This window comes from Pleurodeles waltl, chromosome 5 (assembly GCF_031143425.1).
Source record: "Pleurodeles waltl isolate 20211129_DDA chromosome 5, aPleWal1.hap1.20221129, whole genome shotgun sequence".
Lineage (NCBI taxonomy): Eukaryota > Metazoa > Chordata > Amphibia > Caudata > Salamandridae > Pleurodeles > Pleurodeles waltl.
The window spans coordinates 1,036,565,558-1,036,587,176 of NC_090444.1; the positions used below are offsets into that span (position 1 = coordinate 1,036,565,558).

Genomic DNA, 21,619 nt, shown 5'->3' on the forward strand with positions numbered 1-21,619 from the left:
GCTTAATCCACACAGGTGGCGTTGGAGGCTCAGAGAGGGTTTTCTTTTTAGTTTTTATGGTGGAATCTGACCCCTCAGATTTCTCCTTCTTTGATGGGCTACGAAACTTGCAGGAACCCTCGGATGACTTTTTAGTCACTTTTCTAGGGGGTTCTTCAGTGGCCGTCAGTTCCTCAGCCTGCCTCTTCACAGGTGTCTTAATGTCAGACACAGAAGATGAGGTACTGTCCTCATCAGAGTCTGGGTCTTCTCTAGATTTTAACTTTTGCAGCCAAAGGAGAAGACGACCCTCTCTGTCCTTTAGGGTCTTGGTTGAAAATGTTCTTAATACCATACAGTCTCTGGTCTTATGGTTAGGATAAAGACAGCATATTCAGTCTTTATGCTGGTCATCCACATGTAGCCTCTTCTTCATGCACGTAGCACAGGCTCTAAAAAGCCCCTTCTTTGGTGTCTCTGACATGGTTGTCAGTTTGAAGCACCAAAATGTGAAGAATTCCTGAAGAAAATATTAATCGAAACACCTCAGAAAAAATATATATGAGAGAAAACTGAGCAGAGGTCAGAGGAGACTCCTAAACATGACATGCGGTGGAACATCTAGCATCTCCTCACAGGAGGGTTCTAGAGGGTGGTGTGATCGGAGTTTGGCCTTTTTTTTAAAAATGGTTTACAAAATTACTGTTTCTAAGTTAGAGGCATAATGCATTTAATGTTTAATATGCAACTGGCCATAGCTTCTGTATTACACCCGGGACTCCCATCTCGACGACGGGGAAGGATTCAAGCATGCGAATCTATGAAAGTTCCAATACTGAAGTAAATGATTACCTTCATTTTGCCCAATCAAGGATGAAAGGCCCACCAGACCGTCTGACGAATTCTGATGAAGTTACATAAAACTAAAAGTCTTACCAAGGAAACTAGTAAGCAGCAAACAATTTTAATGCAGTAAAAAATGTTTTTTAAGAATTCAATGAAAAGAAACAACCTATCATTTTGTATCACTGACACACTCTACTAGCTCATTCTGAATGTGTGACTAGAAGGAAACACAAGCAGTGAAAAACACCATTTTACGGCTTAATCAAAAATCAGCCAATACAGACTGTATTAAAATATATTTTGACCGAATAACATTTATCTAAATTTTGCTTGAAACTGCATATAGTTAACTTCTGCAGAAGCTGTCCAAATGAATTCACAGTACAGGCAGATGAACACAAGATGGAGCAATGTTGAAGGAGACAAAAGCCAGAGTCAAAAAAAGAGTTTCATCAGCAAAAACTAGGGCAAGAATAGAAGGAAGAAATACTGTAGGACTGATAACATTTACGGACGACATGTATTATGTAACTGAAGAAACAAGCATAAAATATGAAATAATGATAAGACTGGGATCAGAACTGTATACATGGAGATTAAGGGCGATAAGAATACAAGCAAATGAATGTGAGGTATTTTCTCTTGGTCCCGGGACAGTCACAGGTCACTAGAAGGAATGCATGGTGTGTAATTGTAGGACGCTGGCTCTGTTTATACAATATCAAAGTGAGATATAGTGTGCACAGAGTCCAGGGGTTCCCCAGAGGCTTAACAGAGGCTAAAGTAGATAATACTAATGCTGTCTTTGTGGTAGTGTGGTCGAGCAGTTAGGCTTATCAGAGGGTAGTGCAAAGCATTTGTTGTACACACACAGACAATAGAAGCAGCACACACTCAACGGCTGAACTCCAAACCAATGGTTTTATCAAAAATATATTTTCTTAATTTATTTTTTAGAACCACAAGATTCAAGTTGCAGGTAAGTACTTCAAAATTTTCGTATTTCACACAGGTATCAACAGTACTTTGTTCGAAATAGGTAAGTAACACAGTTTTTGAATTACTGGCAATAACCTGTTTTAAAAATGGGCACTTCATACAATTGTAAGAAACAGTTCCTGGGGGAAAAAAATGTAAGATAGTTTCACAGGTAAGTACAACACTTACAGTTTCAGTACCCGGCTTTTAGGAAGTCCAGCGGTTGGGGTTCAAGTTAACCCCAAACACCCACCACCAGCAACACAGGGCCGGTCAGGTGCTGAGGTCAAAGTTGAGCAAATTTAACGTGGGCTCCTGTGGAGACGGGGTACTCAGAATACCGCCTGGCTGCAGGTATGTACCCGCGGCTAGGAAGGCAGACCAGGGGGGATTTGAAGAGCACTGAAGGGGCCACAAGTAAGCACCAAACACACACACACACACCCTCAGCGGCACGGGGGCGGTCGGGTGCAGGGTGCAAACAGGACGTCAGGTTTTCAATGCTGGTCTATGAGAAGACCCTGGGGGTCACTCAGACACACCACCGGTCGGACAGGGAGGAGGGCCGCCTGCTGGATGTTGAGGCACCAGGGGTCGACTTCTCCAAGGCCTGGTGGCTGCAGGTGCAGTGTGTTCCTAGGCGTCGGATATCTTCGTCCAGAGCTTCGTGGTCAAAGGGGTCCTTGAGATTCCCTCTGCAGGCGTCATTGTGGAGGGGTGAAGAGGTCACCCCTGGGTGGGCACTTGCTCGCAATCACCTGGGGACACTCTCTTGCTGGGTGGACCACCTGGACACGGGCTGTGGGCGTCGGGTGCACAGGGGTCAAGACTCACGCATCTGGAGTGAGGTGGGAGTCCTTGGTTGTAGGTTTTCTTTAGACATATCTGATGTCCTCAGAAGTTCTTGGTCCTTTTAGATGTAGGGCAGCCCTCTGGAGTTGGCAGAGATCTCTGGTCCCACTTGACGAGTTGCCGGTCTTTTGCAGGTTCTTTGAAGCAGGAGACAGGCCGGTAGGGCTGGAGCCAAAGCAGTTGTCATCTTCCTCCCTCTCTGTTGGGGGTTTCAGCTAAGCAGTCCTTCTTGTCAGGTCACCAGGAATGTGGTGTGCTGGGTTCAGGGAGGCCCTTAAATCCTACATTTAGGGACATTTTAGGGGCCAGCAGGCAGCAGCCAATGGCTACTGTCCCTGAGGATGGCTACACCCTCCTTGCCCTCACTCCCTTTGGGGAGGGGGGCACCTTCCTATCCCTATTGGTCCCTGTCCTCAAAACCAAGATGGAGGATTCTGCAGGGAGAGGGACACCACAGCTATGGACACCTTAGGGGTAGTCCTGGCTGGGGTGGTCACTCCTCCCTGTTTTCCCTAATTTTCCCGCTGGACTTGCTGCCAAAAGTGGGGCTTTGTCCGGGGGGGGCAGGCATCTCCACTACCTGGAGTGCCCTGGGGCACTGTAACCCGAGGCTTGAGCCTTTGAGGCTCACTGGCAGGTGTTACAGTTCCTGTAGGGGGAGGTGTAAAGCACCTCCACCCATACCAGGCTTTGTTTCTGACCACAGAGTGCACAAAGGCACTCACCCCATGTGGTCAGAAACTTGTCTGAAAGTGGCAGGCTGGCACAGACCAGTCAGTCCTACAGTAGCAGTCTGGCTAACATACAGGGGGCATTTCTAAGATGCCCTCTGTGTGCATTTTTCAATATATCCCACAATGGGATCACTGTGGGTTTATTGTGCTTAGAAGTTTGATACCAAACTTTCCGGTATTCAGTGAAGCACTTATGGTGCTGTGGAGTTCATAATGATAAACTCCCAAACCATATACTCAATATGGCTACACTGCAATTACAATGTCTAAGAATGAAGTTAGACACTGTAGGGGCATATTGCTCATGCAGCTATGCCCTCATCTGTGGTATAGTGCACCCTGCCTTGGGGCTGTAAGGCATGCAAGAGGGGTGACTTACCTATGCCACAAGCAGTGGTTTGTGGGCATGGCACCCCAGGAGGGGTGCCATGTCGACTTTGTCTGTTTCTCCCAATTAGCACACACAAGCTGCAAGGCAGTGTGTATGTGCTTGTGTGAAGAGTTTGAAGGTGATTCTTTTGTTGACCGGGTACCAGTGGAGGCCTCTCAGGTGGGCGGTGATGTGGTTGTGTCGGGGATGTCCAAGATGAGTCTGGCCACGGCGTTCTGGATTCTCTGGGCGCTTATTTGTAGTTTCTTGATGGTGCCGGCAGACTGCATTGCTGTAGTTAAGCTTGCTACTGACGAGTGCCTGGATAATTGTTCTTCTTGCCTCAATGGGGATCCATTTGAAGATCTTTCAGGGTAGGAAGAGTGTGTGGAAGCCTGAGGATGAGACAGCGTTGACTTGGCGGTCCATTGACAGTGAGGAATCGAGGATGATGCCGAGGTTGTGTGTGTGTGTTGGGGGGAGATGGGAGGCCAAGAGCTGCAGGCTACCGAGAGTCGTCCCAGGTGGAGGGGGTAGAGCCCAGGATGAGAACCTCAGTCCTGTTGAGCTGAGCTCGAGGCAGCTGTCTTTCATCCAGGTGGTGACTTCATTCTGTTGTGGTAGTTGCTCTTGGCTACTGATGGTTCTTCAGTGAGGGAGAGGATCAGCTGGGTGTCGTCGGCATAGGTGCCGATGTTGAGACCACGGATGCTGACAAATCTGGCGAGCGGAGTCATGTAGATATTGAAGAGGGCGGGCTCAGAGAGGAGCTCTGGTGGACTCTGCAGCCGGTCTCTGTTGGTTTCGAGGTGACTGGTGGGAGCCTGACTCTCTGGGTTCAGCCAGTGAGGGAGCAGCGGATCCATTCGAAGGATTTGCCGTGGATGCCAGCGTCGTGTTTTCTGGAGCAGAGGCTGGTGTGAGAGACAGTGTTAAAAGCAGTGGAGAAGTCCAGGAGGACGAGGGCTGCTTCACCTCGATTGAGGAGAGTGCAGATGTCATCGTTTGCTGCGGGGAGTGCGGTTTCAGTACTATGATTGCTCCTGAATCTGGATTGGGAGGGGTCCAGGATGTGATTGGTCTTGAGGAAGTTGGTGAGCTGGGCGTTGATGGCCTTCTTGATGACTTTGGCTGGGAAAGGGAGCAGTGAGATGGGTCTGTAGTTTTTCAGGGCCGTCAGGTCGGCGGAGGACTTCTTCAGTAGAGGGTTAATCTCCACATGTTTCCACTCTTCCGGGTAGGTGGCGGACTCGATGAAGCACAGTTTGGGACGATGGTGGCGCTGGCTAGGTTGAAGAAGTGGTGGGGCGGGTGAGGCTTGGGATTCGACAATGGAAAATTTGCTGAGCACAGGAGAAGCCTTTAAATGAAACTTGTAAACCAGTTCAGGTTAGTGGATAACATGACAGTGCATATAATGCTATAAGGGGAACAAACTGGTTGGACAATACCTGCACCCAAATTATTCTGCATAAGGTGCACAAGGGATGAGTGAATAACTTTGTGGCCCACGACGTAAGGAGGTGAAATCTGCCACTCATGGGGGTAGTGGACCGACAAGATAAGAACCACAGTATCAGAAAAAAGCCTAAACAACCAGGAGAAGAGGGTGGGCGAAAAAAACACCCTGAAGTGAAATTTTGCAATGTAAATAGGTAAGCCTGAGTGCACCAATCAAAGACAAAGTGAATGTGCCTTCAGAGGTGCCACATTAATAACGAAAAGGTTTTATTTTGATGAATAGGGCAGTTAATATGATGATCAAGAAAGAAAACAAATTATAGGTCAGAAGGATTATGTAAATAAGCCCAATAAAACTGCAGGGCTCAAATATGTATTTAGAATTAAAGAGCAACCCCACATTAAAATACAGGGACAGAAGATACAAATTATACAAACAACAAAACCAAAGAGTTTTTACTGAGTAAACAACTATGCAGTACCAAAATATAAAAAAAATCACAAAAATCACCTGGTGTATCAACTGCGGCAGGGACTGATTCTACATCACAAATACGGAATGTAGTTCACAGCTGGGACCTTCAACCCAGAAGTTTACAAAATACCTAAAAATTGGATGTTTCCCTAACACCTGTATGATCTTTCCTGGCAGGGTTTCTTGCTTTATCAGTTTTCTTTAGGACCTAATCCTTATAATTTAAGACTAGCTGCTGACATTAATGTAGTGCTGAACCCACTAGCTAGAAAATTAGAACCTATAGCACAGGTTACAGGAAGAAATATCAACCAATGCAGAGATGTGATTCTACTGGGGTGTCCTGCAAGAGGAATAAGGCATAAACCCATGCACGACGTAAAGTCAAACAATTTCTGTAGGTGTGGCCTTCAGCCTTCAAGGGAGGAGCCTGTCATCAAATAAAAATGTGGCTACTGTAAGTGAAACATTTGATAATTTAAAGCGTGCTTGTCCTACTGCCACCATAGCAGTATCAGTCCATTCTTGTGTAGTTTTACACCACTGGGCATGCAGTTCTTGGACGAAGCACATACAAAGGCAACAGTGTGGCATAAGAGGAATGCAGGCCACTTGGGTTCCTGAACGGCTTTGCTTGTACTCATGGTGCACTGGCTGGCTACCTGAAAAGATTTGCATGCAGTGTTTTTAGTCTTTTATCTCCACAGAAGTGGAACCGTGGGAAGGGGTGGGTGATGTATCTTGGCACAAGGCAAGATTTGGGAATTTTGAGAGACAGCCCCAAGTCTTGTAGAAGTCACTGCAGTTCTTTAGTGTCATTTCTCTTATGAAGAAGGCCATAGCAGACAAACAGTCGGAAAACGGGACCACTAAAAGGCTTAGGTGTACTGCCACCTATGACACACATTTTGTGCACATCTTTGGAACTGATGAGACTGATTGGCAAAAATCCTGAACTGGCAGTGGTGGCCATCCTAGGGAGTGCATGTATCGGTGGTGGCTGGAGTTAATGGGAATGTGGAACTAGGGGTTATGGAGCTCAATAAAAGCCAGGAAACTGTTGTTTGATCCCAAACGGGCTGCCATCCACCGGACGTCTTTTTCACAATGACATACCTGATAGTAAATTCAGTTCATCATTTTATCTACTGCACCAAGATAGGGTCCTAGCAGCCATAACAATCCTATAATTCCTCATCACAGATGCCCACAGCAATGCATTTGCCCTGATGATGACACTCAGAATAGACACAAAAGGGGTGAAATGTCAACATTTACAAGCTGACGAATGAACAAATGAATCACAGACATTGATCAAAAACTTCAAGCCTACACAGTATGGGCCTTCCAATCAAGCTATTCTCTTACCACATCATTCATGTTTGTGTGCCTAAATTGTCTGAGTAATGTGAAACCAAATGTGGTATAGAGTGAGCATTTGAGCAAGTCATTTTTAATTTTTTGCACTTAGCACCTTCACATTCTATTCTGTGTGATTTCTGAAAATTTAAATTACATTTGACATAATATGGTATCTAATCTGTCCCTAAGTATCAATAACTTTTGAAACTGAAGCCTGAATACACATTGGTTATTTAATCACTTCTTTGATTATAACATTTACAAAATGTATTGTAGGGTATAAACCTTTTGATACCTTAGAAGAATCTATTACAAGATTTTAGCTAAAATGAACCTAAGTGTACCACCGTTTTTTGTTACAGTTTTGTAGATTCAGGTGTGACATCCAGTCAGGCTACAGAGTTCATTGGAAAGACCACCCCTCCAAATGTGAGGGGAAACAGCCCACTAACTGGCAAATGGACAACTGAGGACTGAAAAGTAAAAAAAAAAAAACTCTGAAGTTCTCTGGAGCCCAGTAAGGCCATGGTGAAGGGAGGGGGCCAGAGGGGTTTTCATATACTTTGTAAGTACTTGTTTCCAAATTACATTTCAGAAATTGCCCTGCATTTTCTTCTCCCAATAACCTGCATCCTAAATGATCCCAGTGCCCACAGAGATTACACAACAGAAATCTGGTACGGTTGATGTGAAAGTTTAAAGCCAGTTTATGGGGTCTAGCTGATAGAATCTCTTTTGGAACTCTAGGTAGGAGAGACAGAGGTGTAAAGGCATACAGGAATACCTTGTACCACACCAGTCGAAAGATGCTCTTTGCACCTCAACATTCATGACCCGCCACGTACTGCTGGCAGAGCTCATCTGCTGTGGCATTCAATAATCCTACCAGGTGGTTCACAATCTGGGAGCTGCCCTGACATTCTAATCACCTCCACAGGTACAGAGCCTTCTGACACAGGACCCAGGACCCTACTCTACCCTGCTTGTTGCAGTATCACATGTTGGTGATGTTGTCCCTGAAAACCTGTATCAGCCTCCCATTGGTGGACAGTTGGAAGGCCTTCAACGATGGACTAATGGCCCTCAACTCCTTCAGAGTCCTCAGATCTGCACCTCTTGCAGATGATCTCCTCAAATCCAGCAGTGATGCACTCATCACAGACATCAGTTGGATGAGAAAGGTCTTGTTGTTGTCAAGCAGCCATCACTGCAGATTTTGTACAGTCTCCTCCGAAACCTGGATGACATCCTCGATGCTGGGCCTACTAAGACTTCAGATCCCTCTGCAAAGCCTGCATATGCCACCTGGTGAAGGGGACAAGCAGGATGCAAGAGGCCAACAGGTCAAGAAGCCTCAGAGCTGCTCTCACCTAGATCCAGGACAAAAGTCAAAACATTAAGATTATAGCCTGAATGTCCTGGAATCATTTGCAACAGAGAAAAGGCCATAAACTGCACTGAATCCAACAAAGCTCTACTAAAAGGAAGCCTTTGTGAAGGAGGAAGTTGTGATTTTGGCTTGTTGATCGAGATGCCCAGCAATCTCAGGAGGATCGCAGTCATCTCCTGGCAGTCTGCAACTCTCTGGTTAAAACTGTTATCGCCAAGTTGCTAAAGACAGGTGAGACGACGGCCATCACTTTTGTGAACACCTGAGGGGCACGGTAAGGGCGATGAGAAGCATGGCAATGAATATACTATCAATCAACCTTGAACCGCAGGTAACATCTCGGTAGTACACAAGAAGTAACACCTGTCCAAATTTCTGTGGCTGGCACCCACTCAAATACACCTTTGGAAAGAGGAGCTTGAACCTCTTGCAGTAAGATGGATTGATGATCCTATGAAATTTGCTCCAATGTGGCAGGGAGCTGTGGTGGGTCGGAAAGAAAGAAAGGCACTGCCCTGCTTGACAATCAGGAGGACTCGTTTGTCGATGTAAGTTGACTGCCACCTGAAGTGAAAATTTCGGACCCGCCATCCCAAAGGGTAATTCTGCATTACTAAGAGCAAACTAAAGCAGCTTGGTGTCAGATACTGCAGAGGAGGGTGACTGAGAAAATAACTCTGCCACTGGTGACCTGCAAATTGCCAGGCTGATCCCTGCTGCCCTGCCACAAAAGGTCTTGGGAGAGCACAGCTGCGCCCGGAGGGGTCAGGCGTTGCCTAACCCTAAACCTATGGAGTAGCATTGGCAGGACCGAAACTGATGTGGAAACTGTCTGGTAGAGGTCGAAAGGACCAAAGAAAGTGCTGTGACCTAGCTTTCTTTTAAGTACTGCAGGGCAGAATCAGCTTTTTTGCTAAATAGGCAGGGTCCATCAAAAGGCATATCCACACAGGATTCCTGCATTATTGATCAAAAAAGAAACCTGTGGATCAAATTCAAGAATGGCAGCTGAGCACATATTAGTGCCAACTGCATGCAACAATAAATCTGTAGTATCAAGACCAGCCCACAGCACATATTTGGCTCCCGCCCCTGTTTCAAGCTAAGGAATCCCTAAACTCTTCTACACTGCAGTGATATCTTGCTGGCCACATCCTAGAAGTGAGAGAGAGTGAGAGAATGTTTTGAGTGAGTGAGTGAGTGTGTGTGTGTGTGAGTGTGAGTGAGTGTGAGTGTGTGTGTGTGAGTGCGTGTGTGTGTGTGTGTGTGCACGTGTGTGTGTGTGTGCGTGCGTGTGTGTGCGTGCGTGCGTGCGTGCGTGTGTGTGTGTGTGTGTGTGTGGACACATTTCAAGGTTATGCGGGCCAAAGTGAACATTTGGTTTCCAAACGCCTCAATCCTTTTCAACTACTTGTTCGGGGGTGGTTATGGGGAAGGAAATAGGATTTACCTTGCTTGGAACACCAAATTATCAGGAATATGAAGCAGCATAAGAAGATCAGGTTCGCTGAACACTGCTCTGTGGCACTGAGCAACCTACCTGTTCACTGCTGGGTAAGAGCAAGACTTACACCAAGTACCCATAAGAGTGTCAGTTAAAGCTTTATGTGGAAGTAAGTGCTCAGAAGGAGCAGGACTAGGTTGCAGACCTTTGGTTTATCTTTACATCAACAGAAGGAATTCATTGATAATTACCATCACCAGCATATCTGACAACTACAGCAAACAAAGCACTCTTGTCCACTGGCCACCCAAGGGGCAAGACCTTTATCAGGCGAAGTAGTAAGCCTACTGGGCTCCTGTAAATCCATGCATAAACTCTCATTATGATGTGGGGGTAAATCATCATCATCATCACCACCGTCATCTCTGAGTGGTGGCAAACTCTGGTCGGAATCAGAAATAAAAAGGTGATGGCTCTCTGGTATTGGGGATGTACAGTCTGAATCAGGCTGTACAGGAACAGGGTGCACCTGTGTGGAGTCAGCAAGTGACCTTGTTAGGGTCAAGATGGATTCGGCACAGGTTCGAACACCAGAGTCGGCAACAGATCCCCATCCCACACCACCCATGTCAGGATGGGCGTAGATGAAAGAGGACTCAGCACAGGTCTTGTAGCCATGATGGAAGTCTGTGGGCAACCTGAGGCAGATTCCAGGGGATCAGACAGCACAGAGGCAGGTCTGCTAGCAGTAACCCGACTGGAGGCTGGTATACTGCCAGTAGGCCTCACCAAAAGCCGCAAGGTGGAACCAGTTGACTGTTGGTAGGCCTGTCTAAAGGCTTTGACCTCTTGTGGCATCACCAATGGCAAGGGGAAGTTGAAGCACAACTGTAGGAGATCAGGACCGAGTGGCACCCTAATGCCCTTGCAACTTCCCTTTAGATAGAGAGAGGCTGGATGAGGTTAAGTCCTGCTTCACCTTGCGTTTCCTCTTTGATTTTGACTTCGGCCGCGGATCAGCCTTGAAAGTGGAATAAGTCTGTGCCCTCAACTTTGAGAACGAGCGAGAACTACATGAGGTCTGAGACTTCTTTCGATGTTCGATGATGTACAGCTTAATTTCACAGTCCTGGATCACCTATGAGTACATGAAGATATATTTATCACATGACTTACAGTCGTGCCTCAAGCCCAAACACCGAAGCCATACCCTGTGCAGGTCCATCACCGACATATGTTTCCAAAAATCACAGCATGGTTACAACCCTAAAGATTTAGGTGGAGACATCTTTCCCTTGTACACTGGAATTCAATTTGAAAAATTCACAAAGCTGACAAAATATTCATATTAAATTGAAATTGCACATTACCATAAATATCATACAACCTTAATGGTGAAAATTCTTATTATTCACATCAAATCATGGACAGTGCTGGAAAATGTCCAAGATCAGCAAAAATAGTATGTTGTAAATATGGATGAAATACACATGATCGGAACATTGACGTAAGTTATCTGAGGTTGCAACGGTTGTGCATAAACAGTCTGTGAAAATACCTTTGTCATCAAAGCAAAGTGTGTTAATAAAACTTTTGTGGCCATCCAATTCCTGCAGCAGCTGTCCATGGATTTCTTTTGCCATCACATTCCATATGCGCACCACAGAGTCGTAACATCCTGTCACAACCAAATATTCAGCCACTGGGTGATACTTGGCAGTGTAAACAAAAGCTGGATGAGGGAAAACTTTCAAAGTGGATGTAGTTTGAGGTTCAATTTTCCACATTCTACAAAAAAACAAAGATAAGGATAAGTGGCATAAAGTTTGTTACCAGTCAAACAACAGTGAATGCGCATCCCAATCTAGAAAGATTTAAAAAAACAAAAACAATAACATGCATTATGGAAACACAATGGAAAAAAGGCAATGACACATTAAATTAAAAAACCTAAGTTAAGGTGGGGGAAGGGAGAGGGGCTGGAAAAGTGATAGGAGAAGAGGAGTAGAGTGAAAGAGGTGGGAAGAAAAGACAAACAGAGGGAGATTTTCAGATTAGTATCCTTCACCAAACCATTACATAATTATGTTTTCAAGGGTCATACTTCTCTACAACACTTACCTCGTATAAACCCTCATTTACGCTTATCATGGAATTTGGTGCAAGGATACAGTGAGGCTTTAGGGGGTGGGTTGTTCACAGTTAGGCATAATCTATGAGAACAGCGGGCATTGCACACCAAATTCTAGAAATTACAAGTGTTTTACCCAGAATGGGGAATAAGTGCTCTGACCCAGCAATACTGGATCTTTTTGTGGACAGTTTTCCCAAATTTCGTAACATTTTCTTCCTACTCTAAGCTGTTGGAAAAAGTCAACAGGCCTGGTGAGGGTTGGTATATGGGTTCAAGGAAAACTTCAGTCTGGGGGAGCATAGTCTTTTCCTCCCATGCTGTTGCATTGGTCGGTGGGGGCAGGGTTGTGCTGCTGCCCTCAGGCCATAGCCCCAGCAGTAAAGTGAGATCTGGTACCTATGGTCCGGTCCAGAATTATCAGGTGCAGAGACTGTGGAGTCCTTAATTTCAGGATAGGAGAGGCCTGGTATCACTAGATGAAGATTTTCCACCCAAAGGTATCACTTTAGGTGAAAAACAACATCTCACAACAAAGGAATTTGTCGTTAATTAGGCATAATTGTGAGAAACACCTTTGTTCTGTCTTCCACACCTGTTCATTTCAACTGTTTATCCTCTGTTGAATGTATTTCTTCATCATCTTTCCAGCCTCCAAACTTGTTGCAACAAATCTTTCGAATGTGTTGCCCAAAATACTGATCTTCTCAGCAGTGGCCTGTTTCTCCATGCATTCCCCAGTCTACTGAAATAGCTTCTCTCTCAGTGACTCTATTCATACACCATTGCTCATATTGCGGCCTTGAGTGAACAATTCCTTTCTCTAGCCTTACTGTTGCCCTTCACAATTTACCTTCAGCCTGAGTGCACCAAAACTAACAGACAAGTGTTTACTGTGCTTAAACTGTTCCGCTACTCTCAAGCCTAGCTCTAATACATGCCCACCCTCCAACACAGATGAATTATTTTTTCACCATTTCCAAAGTACTATGCAGTCTTGTTTTTTCCTTCACTGTGTGGTATTCTGGAAAAAGTGCTACAAAAAATGTAATAGATGCACAAACTTATAACTAAATTAACTGATTTAAAAAATATATATATTCTTTCACATATGTTATCTTGAATTGAAGACACCAGACCATAATGTGGCCATTTCTGATTCCCAACTTTTAATGTTAAGTCCCTTTGATGGAATTCTAACACAGATGTACTCAACCTACATTTTAACAACTGCAATTTGACAGCGACTATGTTGTGGTCAGGAAAGTATCCAAAAAAGGACTTTATAAGCAATTCTAAACCCAGAGTTCAGTTTTTAGTTGCTTTGGGTTGGTCTTTTGGAGAATACTATTTGTCAGAGTTTAAGAATATCTACAGAAGGTAAATGTACAAACAATTACTGCGTTTGTGTGTGAGTAATTCCGTCTCTCCGTGGTTATTAAGAAAACATTGCCTGGATCAGTCTACATGGACTAAAATTGGAATGAATAGTAATAACCAGTCACAAGAATATGGGACCACTTTAGTTGTTTAACAGAACGTCTTTCCAAGTGCTAATGGCGTCCATAAATTGCTTCATGTCTCACAATACTGTCAGCTAATAGAAGTGCTGTCATTACCAAAACACTCAAGAGAGATTAAGCCTACATGTCAATGGTTTAAGACATTTTTGTTGGCTGTGTGATTACTTCCAATATAACAAGTAATGTTGACTTTAATAAAATATATCCATGTCAATATTTATATGGTTTAAACAAAATTAATCCGACACATGGTCATGTTCTCAATGTACCCATAAACCAGCAAACATTCTAGCACGTCTCTCACTCAGAGCAACATGTAAACAGCAAAAGGAAGAAGAAAGCAGATACTAGAATATTTGGTAACAAATCTTAAAAGCATAATATTTTCAATCCTCACTGACCTTGCCGTGCCATCTGAAGATGCAGTAAGAAGATTCTGATTATCGGTCGACCAACAAATATCATAAACAATATTGAGGTGGCCATGAAGCTCTTGCAAATACTGCCCAGAGGGAATCTCATACACTGAGTGGAAATAAAAGGCACCCTTAGAAATCATGAAAAGTAACCGACAACAAAGAACATCCAACAAATTGCACAAGGCAGATTGCTACAAGTAATACATCTTACAAATAATGTTACTGCAACATGTTTTATCCATCAGAATTAATTCTATAATGAACCAATTTATGCTAACCAGAAATGGAGTTGGTATAATAGAAATCCATTATTGATTACAATGCTTTTAATTAGAAAAACATAATTATGTCACAAAAACAAATAAAGGTAGACTCACACTTTAGGTCCCTTAAAATATCAAATAATATATAACTACTAGACATTTCTGTGTGTAACATTTTTAAAACTGTAAGAAATAGGTACATTTGAGTCATAAGAATGAACTAATACAAAAGAACAACCAAAACACTAAACAAAGAATATATGCTACTGGTAATGTAGCTTGAAATTTCTGTTTCTGTAAAGTGTTATACTCATCAATCCTACAATACAGTAATGTGTCTTCATTACCATTATTTGTAAAACTATGTATACAGTGTATAGGGTCTGTACAAAGTAAATAAATCATTGATTACAGCAATGTTTTTATAAACAACTATATAATTATATGACAAACATAAAGGTAGAATCAATTTCTGGATCCTTATTTACAGCCTCAAAAAATATAACCACTAGACAATATTTTTATAAGTAGCATTTCCAATTTGCACTAAACAAGTACAGTGGGGTGTCCCCATTGTGATGCCGATTTTACAATTCTGCATAATGAAAGAGGACAACGGTACCAATTCTTCGAATTCCTTTCCCCCCCCCCAAAAAAGGTATTTTTTTCGGTTTTCCGTTGTCCTGTACAGGACTAGAATACACAAACATAATAAACAATTCCCTGTGACTGGTCATCATAAGTACAACATTCATACAGTCATCTTACACACTGTAATTTTCATCCAACAACTACACAGCGCACTGAAAACAATGAAAAAAAAAGAAAAGCAAGGCGTAGCTTGGTCAGCGATATTGGGGGCTGTCGGCTTCAGATTTTCTAAAAGCGTTATCATTTAATGCTAAAATATACTATACAACAAGGATGGTTCAAGAGGGTTAGGGGGGAGAGGAATGCAGCTTGGCAGGGTTACTAAATTAAAGAAAACACAATTTTTTAAAAAAAATAACCAACATTTCTGAAGACTTTCAAAACAGAGAGACGGAGAGTGTGTGTTTGTTTTTGTGTGTTTGTATATGTAAAAATGTGGTAGACACCTCACCATACCCGACTGAAACCAGTTGTATCTAACTATTTATCAGAATATATATATATTTAGGGGACTGTAACGTTTCCCTACCCAACCCCCCCACCAAGGCTACACCGCAGTAGATAAGTAAAATAAAGTAGGATATTTATAAAGCATTAATAATTCAGAGGTATCCAACAATATCATGGGGCTCACATAGAGTTCAATATGCTCTGTACCTTAAGTCTGGTATGTCAGACCTCAATCTCATTGGTTGCCTTCATTATTTTCTATAACCAAGTTATTTATCATACCCTCCCAGCTAAGTATATCTTCTGAGGCATCTAGGTTTCTTCTTACCACTTTCGGGAGTATTTCCTCTGCTGTTGTCAACTCCAATATATCTTTTCCCACATCCTCTCTAGAGGAGCCCTTCTCTGCAGCCAGAGCATGGTGATTCAGCATTAGGTCAGCACCAATTCCAACCTTGCAATTTCATTATTTATCACTCTTTTTCTGGTTTGGGAGTTACTCTCAGCAAATATTTTGTAGGTGTACTTTCTAGAAGAAAAGCGGTCACCTTGTGTAGCCTCAACTCAATTCACTCCCGGTAATCAGTTAACTCACTACAGGATCATGTAATGAAATAAAAGGATGCACCCTTAGCCTCACATCTCAGGAAAGAGGAGTATATACATTTCAGCATATTCTGCAAAGTTTCACTGGTTCGAAATAAGTACAATGGAGTATGTTAAATTGATTAATTTTAATCATGTTTTACTCAACATCTCTCACTTGGGAGCAGGCCTTTGCACAATCTGTACCGCTAATTGTAGCGTTTATCTCTTTCTCCAGTATTGTTTTACTCTCAAGTATACTTCCTATCTTATTTTAGTGATTTTTGAAGTAGGGAGAACGGTCTATGACCCTGTTATATCAGCAGCATAGCCTCAAGTGCTTTGAGGGTTTGGGGCAATTCCTGCAATTTTGGCATACTGGAGAATCAGGGACGGTCTGACCTCAAAGGCTTACTGGAATTAGCTGAATATAATAAAAGTATCTCCAGGGTATATGGCAGCTAGGGTAGCACAATTCCCCTCCTACGTCACTGTCACAGCCTGGGATATCCACGTTAAGGGCTGTAGACACCAAGGGCCTCATTATGTGCGCACTGCCAAACACACTGGGCCGGAAAACCGCCACTCTGGTTTTCCGCCTACTGTTCCCATTACATGTCTCGTACTGGGCCGGCGGGTGCAAATCGGCCTAGAGGGACACACACCACATCTTTGATGCCGGCTCGTAATCGAGCCGGTGGCAATGTTGCAGTGCATCAGCACCTGTCACGCTTTTCACTGCTCGTAATTCGGGCAGTGGAATGCGCGACACGGCTGTTCATGGGGGCCTCTGCACTGCCTATGCTAAGTGCATGGACAGTGTAGGGGCCCTCATGGGACCCCCACCGTCCCCTTTCCGCCAGCCTTAGCATGGCAGTGAGACCGCCATGCAAAGGCAGGCGGAAAGGGGACTCGTAATCCCCAGGGCAGCGCTGCTTGCGGATTGAGACCACCGGCACCACCAGGTTGTCGGCAACCTGGCAGTGTTGCTGGTCCGACTGTAACGGCCCCGCCACGTTCGTGATGTGGCGGTCGGACCGCCACTTGTGCTACGGTCCGACTGCCACAGCGGCCCTAGGACTGCCAGGGTCGAAATGAGGCTCCAAATATCTAATTATGTGGAAAAGGTGGTGGTCGTAAATTTTTCTTCATAGCATTGTCACAGATATGTTGTAAATTTGATTTTATAATCTCTATTGCTCCTTCATTTCTACATTTCGTCCTTTCTCTTGGTATTTTAACAATAAAAAAAATGCTCACAGAATGATTAAGCTCCCAGGTGTGGGACATAAAGGTATAAATCCAAGAATGCCTCTGTGCACTGAAAAGGTAGGCAACCTACAACAGCATGGAGAGAGACTGAAAACCATTTGAAAAAGACGAGATGTTGAAACGCATCATGGAGTCTGATTTATGTTGCCTGAGCATTGCTGTCTGTCATTAAAGCAACTTGCCAGTGAATTCTTCGGGAGTGCAGTGTCTCTTTCTTTGGTGATGAGATATAATATATATATATATATATATATATATATATATATATATATATATATATATATATATATATATATATATATATATATATATATATATATATATATATATATATATATATATATATATATATATATATATATATATATATATATATATATATATATATATATATATATATATATATATATATATATATATATATATCCAGAAAAATGGTGTATTTAAATCGCACACCAAGGGCTGCACATCATTCAATACCAGCTGGTAAAATACTCAAAAAACCACTTGTTCTCGATAAATTCATCGGCTGCTATTTATTGAAAAAAGATTAGATTGCAGGTAAATCACACCAGCAAAAGTTGGTACAAAAAGCACAAAAAAAAGATCGACAATGTGCCCACCATTCAAAAGACACACACGCTGTCCCAACCAAATGTCTACGCGTTTCGGCCGAAGCCTTGAACAGGACATTGGCAGACATTTTACACTCAACTATTTAAACCATATAGTCCTTCTTTGATGTTCATTGCATAGCTCAAGAGAAGTGCAAATGGAGCGGCCATTTTATAACGTCACAATTTTAACTTAAAAATGAGAAACTCCTAATCCTGTGCATGTTTTGAAATAAACTATGAACTAAAAATGTGACATTATATATTTCTCTCATATTATAATACATTATCACAAATATAGTCTGGTCACCTGTGAACACTAAAAAATTAATTAATTGTGATCACAGTCTACAATTCTTGAATACAAAACAAATCCCATGTATGCTATTTTTTTCTCTCTTTCTCTTTTTCAATTTTCATTTTTCCTTTTTCCTTTTACTCTTGATGTCCACATATTGCCCACTTATACCTAATAATTTTAATTTTGATTTTAATTTTAGTTTTAATTTTAAAAGCCTGGTATATAAATGTAATTAATTAACAATATAAATATATGTACTGCCAATTGATTGCAATACATCCACTTCATATACAGGCTATAAATAGATGACAGATGATGACAAATAAATAGAGTAAATTCAGTCAATTCTAAAAATACAAAATAAAATACAGGTAAAAGCGATTTCAACGTGGAATAAATAAATAAATGGATATTCATCATCATAATTCATTAAATTAGTCATAGTCCTATAAATTAATATATTCTAAAAGGAATCTGAAGAGATTAATTAATAGATCCATATCATAGGTCAAATTGTTATCGATTAGGAAATTGTAAATAAACCCCACAAATTCAGCAACAGGAGAATGTATATGTGCGCCGCTATCCTCCCCAAGGACCTATGCAACAGTATAGGAATAAAATAGATGAGTATAACACCCTAAAAGTGAATAAATTATTAATAAAAAATTATTACCAAAATACACTAAGTTTCAATCCGGCAACATGCTAATAATAATAATAATAACAATAATGATAAAATCAATCAGTAAGGATCCTAACAAAACACAATATTCTAAAAAAGTCATCAATTTCATTTCATGTTTTCTATTGGACAAAATCTATGTGTGAGAAAATGTAAAAAAATGTGTATATATCTGTATGGGAAAATCTAAAAACTTACAGATGTACATGAAGCTCTGCGTCCAAGTTGTGACCCCAAGGGTGTTCCGTACCTAAAAGTAAAATAATTTTGGACTCCATTTGTCTCAAATGTGCAATTCTATTGCCTCCTCGGGGATGGACCGCAATGGTTTTAACACCATAAAATGCTAGGGAACTACAGTTACCTTCATGTACATCCCAAAAGTGTTTAGCTAAAGGATAAGATGGATCATGATTCTTAATGGCTCTGAGATGTTGCAGGAACCTGACTTTCAGTTTATGAATGGTACTGCCCACATATTTTTTGCGACACCCACATTCAATGACATATACAACGTATTCAGTTTCGCATGTGATACGTTCAGTTATGTCACACATTTTTCCTTCGAACGTGGTGTATGTCTGAGTATTCTGTGCATACAAACATGATTTACAATGTCCACATTTCCAAAAGCCCAAGCTTTTTTTAGCCAACCATGACATATTAGTTTTGGGACTCTGAAATAGGCTTCTGGTAAGATGGTTACCCAAAGATTGAGTTTTGCGATATGTGATACATGGATGTGGACCTATACTGTCCTTGATGGCAGAATCATGTCTCAAAACATGCCAATTTTTCTGTATGATATTATTTAAATGCAAATGTTGAGAATTAAACTCTAAGAACAGTCTAGGTGATGATACCTTATTGTGATCTTGATTATGAATATTATCAGGCTTGAAAAGCAATTTTTCTCGAGACATATTCAAGACCCTCAAGTGTGCATCTTTAAGGATCTTCAAAGGATATCCTCTCTCTAAAAATCTCTGTGTCATCGTCATGATTTCAGTCTTGAAGCAATCATCATTAGAACAGATTCTACGAGCCCGTAAAAATTTACTATATGGAATACTCCATTTCAAAGCTTTTGGATGACCACTATTGCCATGCAAGATTGAATTACAGGCTGTTGGTTTACGAAAAATGGTTGTCTGTAAGACATCTTTTTCAATAGAGATCTGGACATCAAGAAATTCTATAGTTTGTGCACTATATTTCAAGTCTAAGTGAATGTTCAGCTCATTGTTGTTCAAGATATCAACATATTGTTTGAGAGAAATCTCGTCACCATCCCAGATAAGAAAGAGATCATCAATATATCTGACCCATAGTATCACTTGTTCCATGTATTTACCATTAGAGTCAGACCAAGCTATCTCCTTTTCCCACCAGCCCATGTAAAGGTTGGCGTACGTGGGAGCAAATTAAGCTCCCATTGCAGTCCCTTGTTTCTGCAAGTAATATTGATTGTCAAATAGAAAGGCGTTGTGGGTGAGGCAAAATCTTAACATGCTAATTAGCATGTTAGTATGTTGAAGAAATTCAATTTTACGAGTGCCCAAGAAGTGACAACATGCTTGAATGCCAAATTCATGCTTGATGGAAGTGTATAATGCAGTCACATCCATGGTTACCAATAGATAGTTGGGTTGCCATGGAACATTGTGAATCTTAGCAAGAAAGTCATTGGTGTCTCGAAGATAAGACGGCAATTCGGTGACAAAAGGACATAAGAAAAGGTCCAAGAAACGGGAGGTATTTTCTAATAGGGATGAGTTCATACTCACTATAGGTCGACCAGGAGGATGTTTTGTATTTTTATGAATCTTTGGTAGAAAGTAAATACAAGGGATTCTAGGAAACAAAACTTTGAGATAAAGATATTCATTTTGGTCAATTAGCCCTTTAGTGTGCCAGCTATCAAGCATCTCCCAGTAGATGGTTTGATATTCATTAGTGGGATTAGTAGTTAGTTTTTGATAATGTTGTTTATTGGAAAGTTGATGATTAGCCTCCTTCATATAGCTATTAATATCCATAATAACAATATTCCCTCCTTTATCGAAGGGTTTGATGATAATTGTGTTATTGGATTTAAGCTCATTTAGATCTTTCCAATCTGAGGCTGAGAAATTCACTCTTTGGGCTTTTTTCATTTTAACCCTTTTCCAATCATTCCGAAACCGATCAACGTCATCAACTACCAATTCATAGAACAAATCAATCATATTACCAGTCGGTAATTGGGGATTAAATCTGCTGGAGGGCTTAAGCCTACTGGCAACGGTCTTATTAGTAACAAATCCCATATCAGTCAAAGTGTTATTGTCTTCACCTATATCATTGCTAACATCATCCAAACAACCCAACCTGCCAATTTCTACTAAATCAGGCGCTTCATTGACATGAAAACCAGATAAAGTGTCTACATTAATGTTGGAACAAGATGTAGTGGCCTGTGTTGTCTTGGAAAAATATTTCAACAGCCGCAACTTACGTGTATATTTATACAATTCTATTCTGGTGTCAACATAATCCCAATGATTATCAGGACAAAAACTTAATCCTAAATTTAGAATTCGCTCCTGATTAAAGGTGAGCTGTACTTTAGAGATATTTACAATGATATTGGAATTGTCAGATCGAAAGGTCCTCTCTAGTCTTGATATTTGTGATTTCTGCCTCTTCCCCCTCCGCGTCTTGAACCTCCTCGACTTCGTCCTCGACTTCTGTTTGATTGTGGCGTGATTGATCGTAGTAGTCTCATTTCCCCGTGAAAATCCAGTTTATTAGCAGAAGCTTTGTCAGCTGATGAGCTCAAATCCGAGCTGTCT

General features: G+C 41.8%; 1 protein-coding gene across 2 annotated transcripts in view; it reads right to left on the bottom strand.

Moving 5' to 3' along the window:
- Positions 1-21,619, bottom strand: part of AHI1 (Abelson helper integration site 1) — a 922,284-nt gene that overhangs the window by 632,803 nt on the left and 267,862 nt on the right. For both annotated transcript variants that reach the window (XM_069235204.1, XM_069235205.1), the window contains exons 12-13: positions 13,947-14,070; positions 11,450-11,679 (exon numbers count right to left, since the gene is read on the bottom strand). In XM_069235204.1, coding sequence (XP_069091305.1) covers positions 11,450-11,679; positions 13,947-14,070 — 354 coding nt within the window. The remainder of the gene's footprint in view (positions 1-11,449; positions 11,680-13,946; positions 14,071-21,619) is intronic.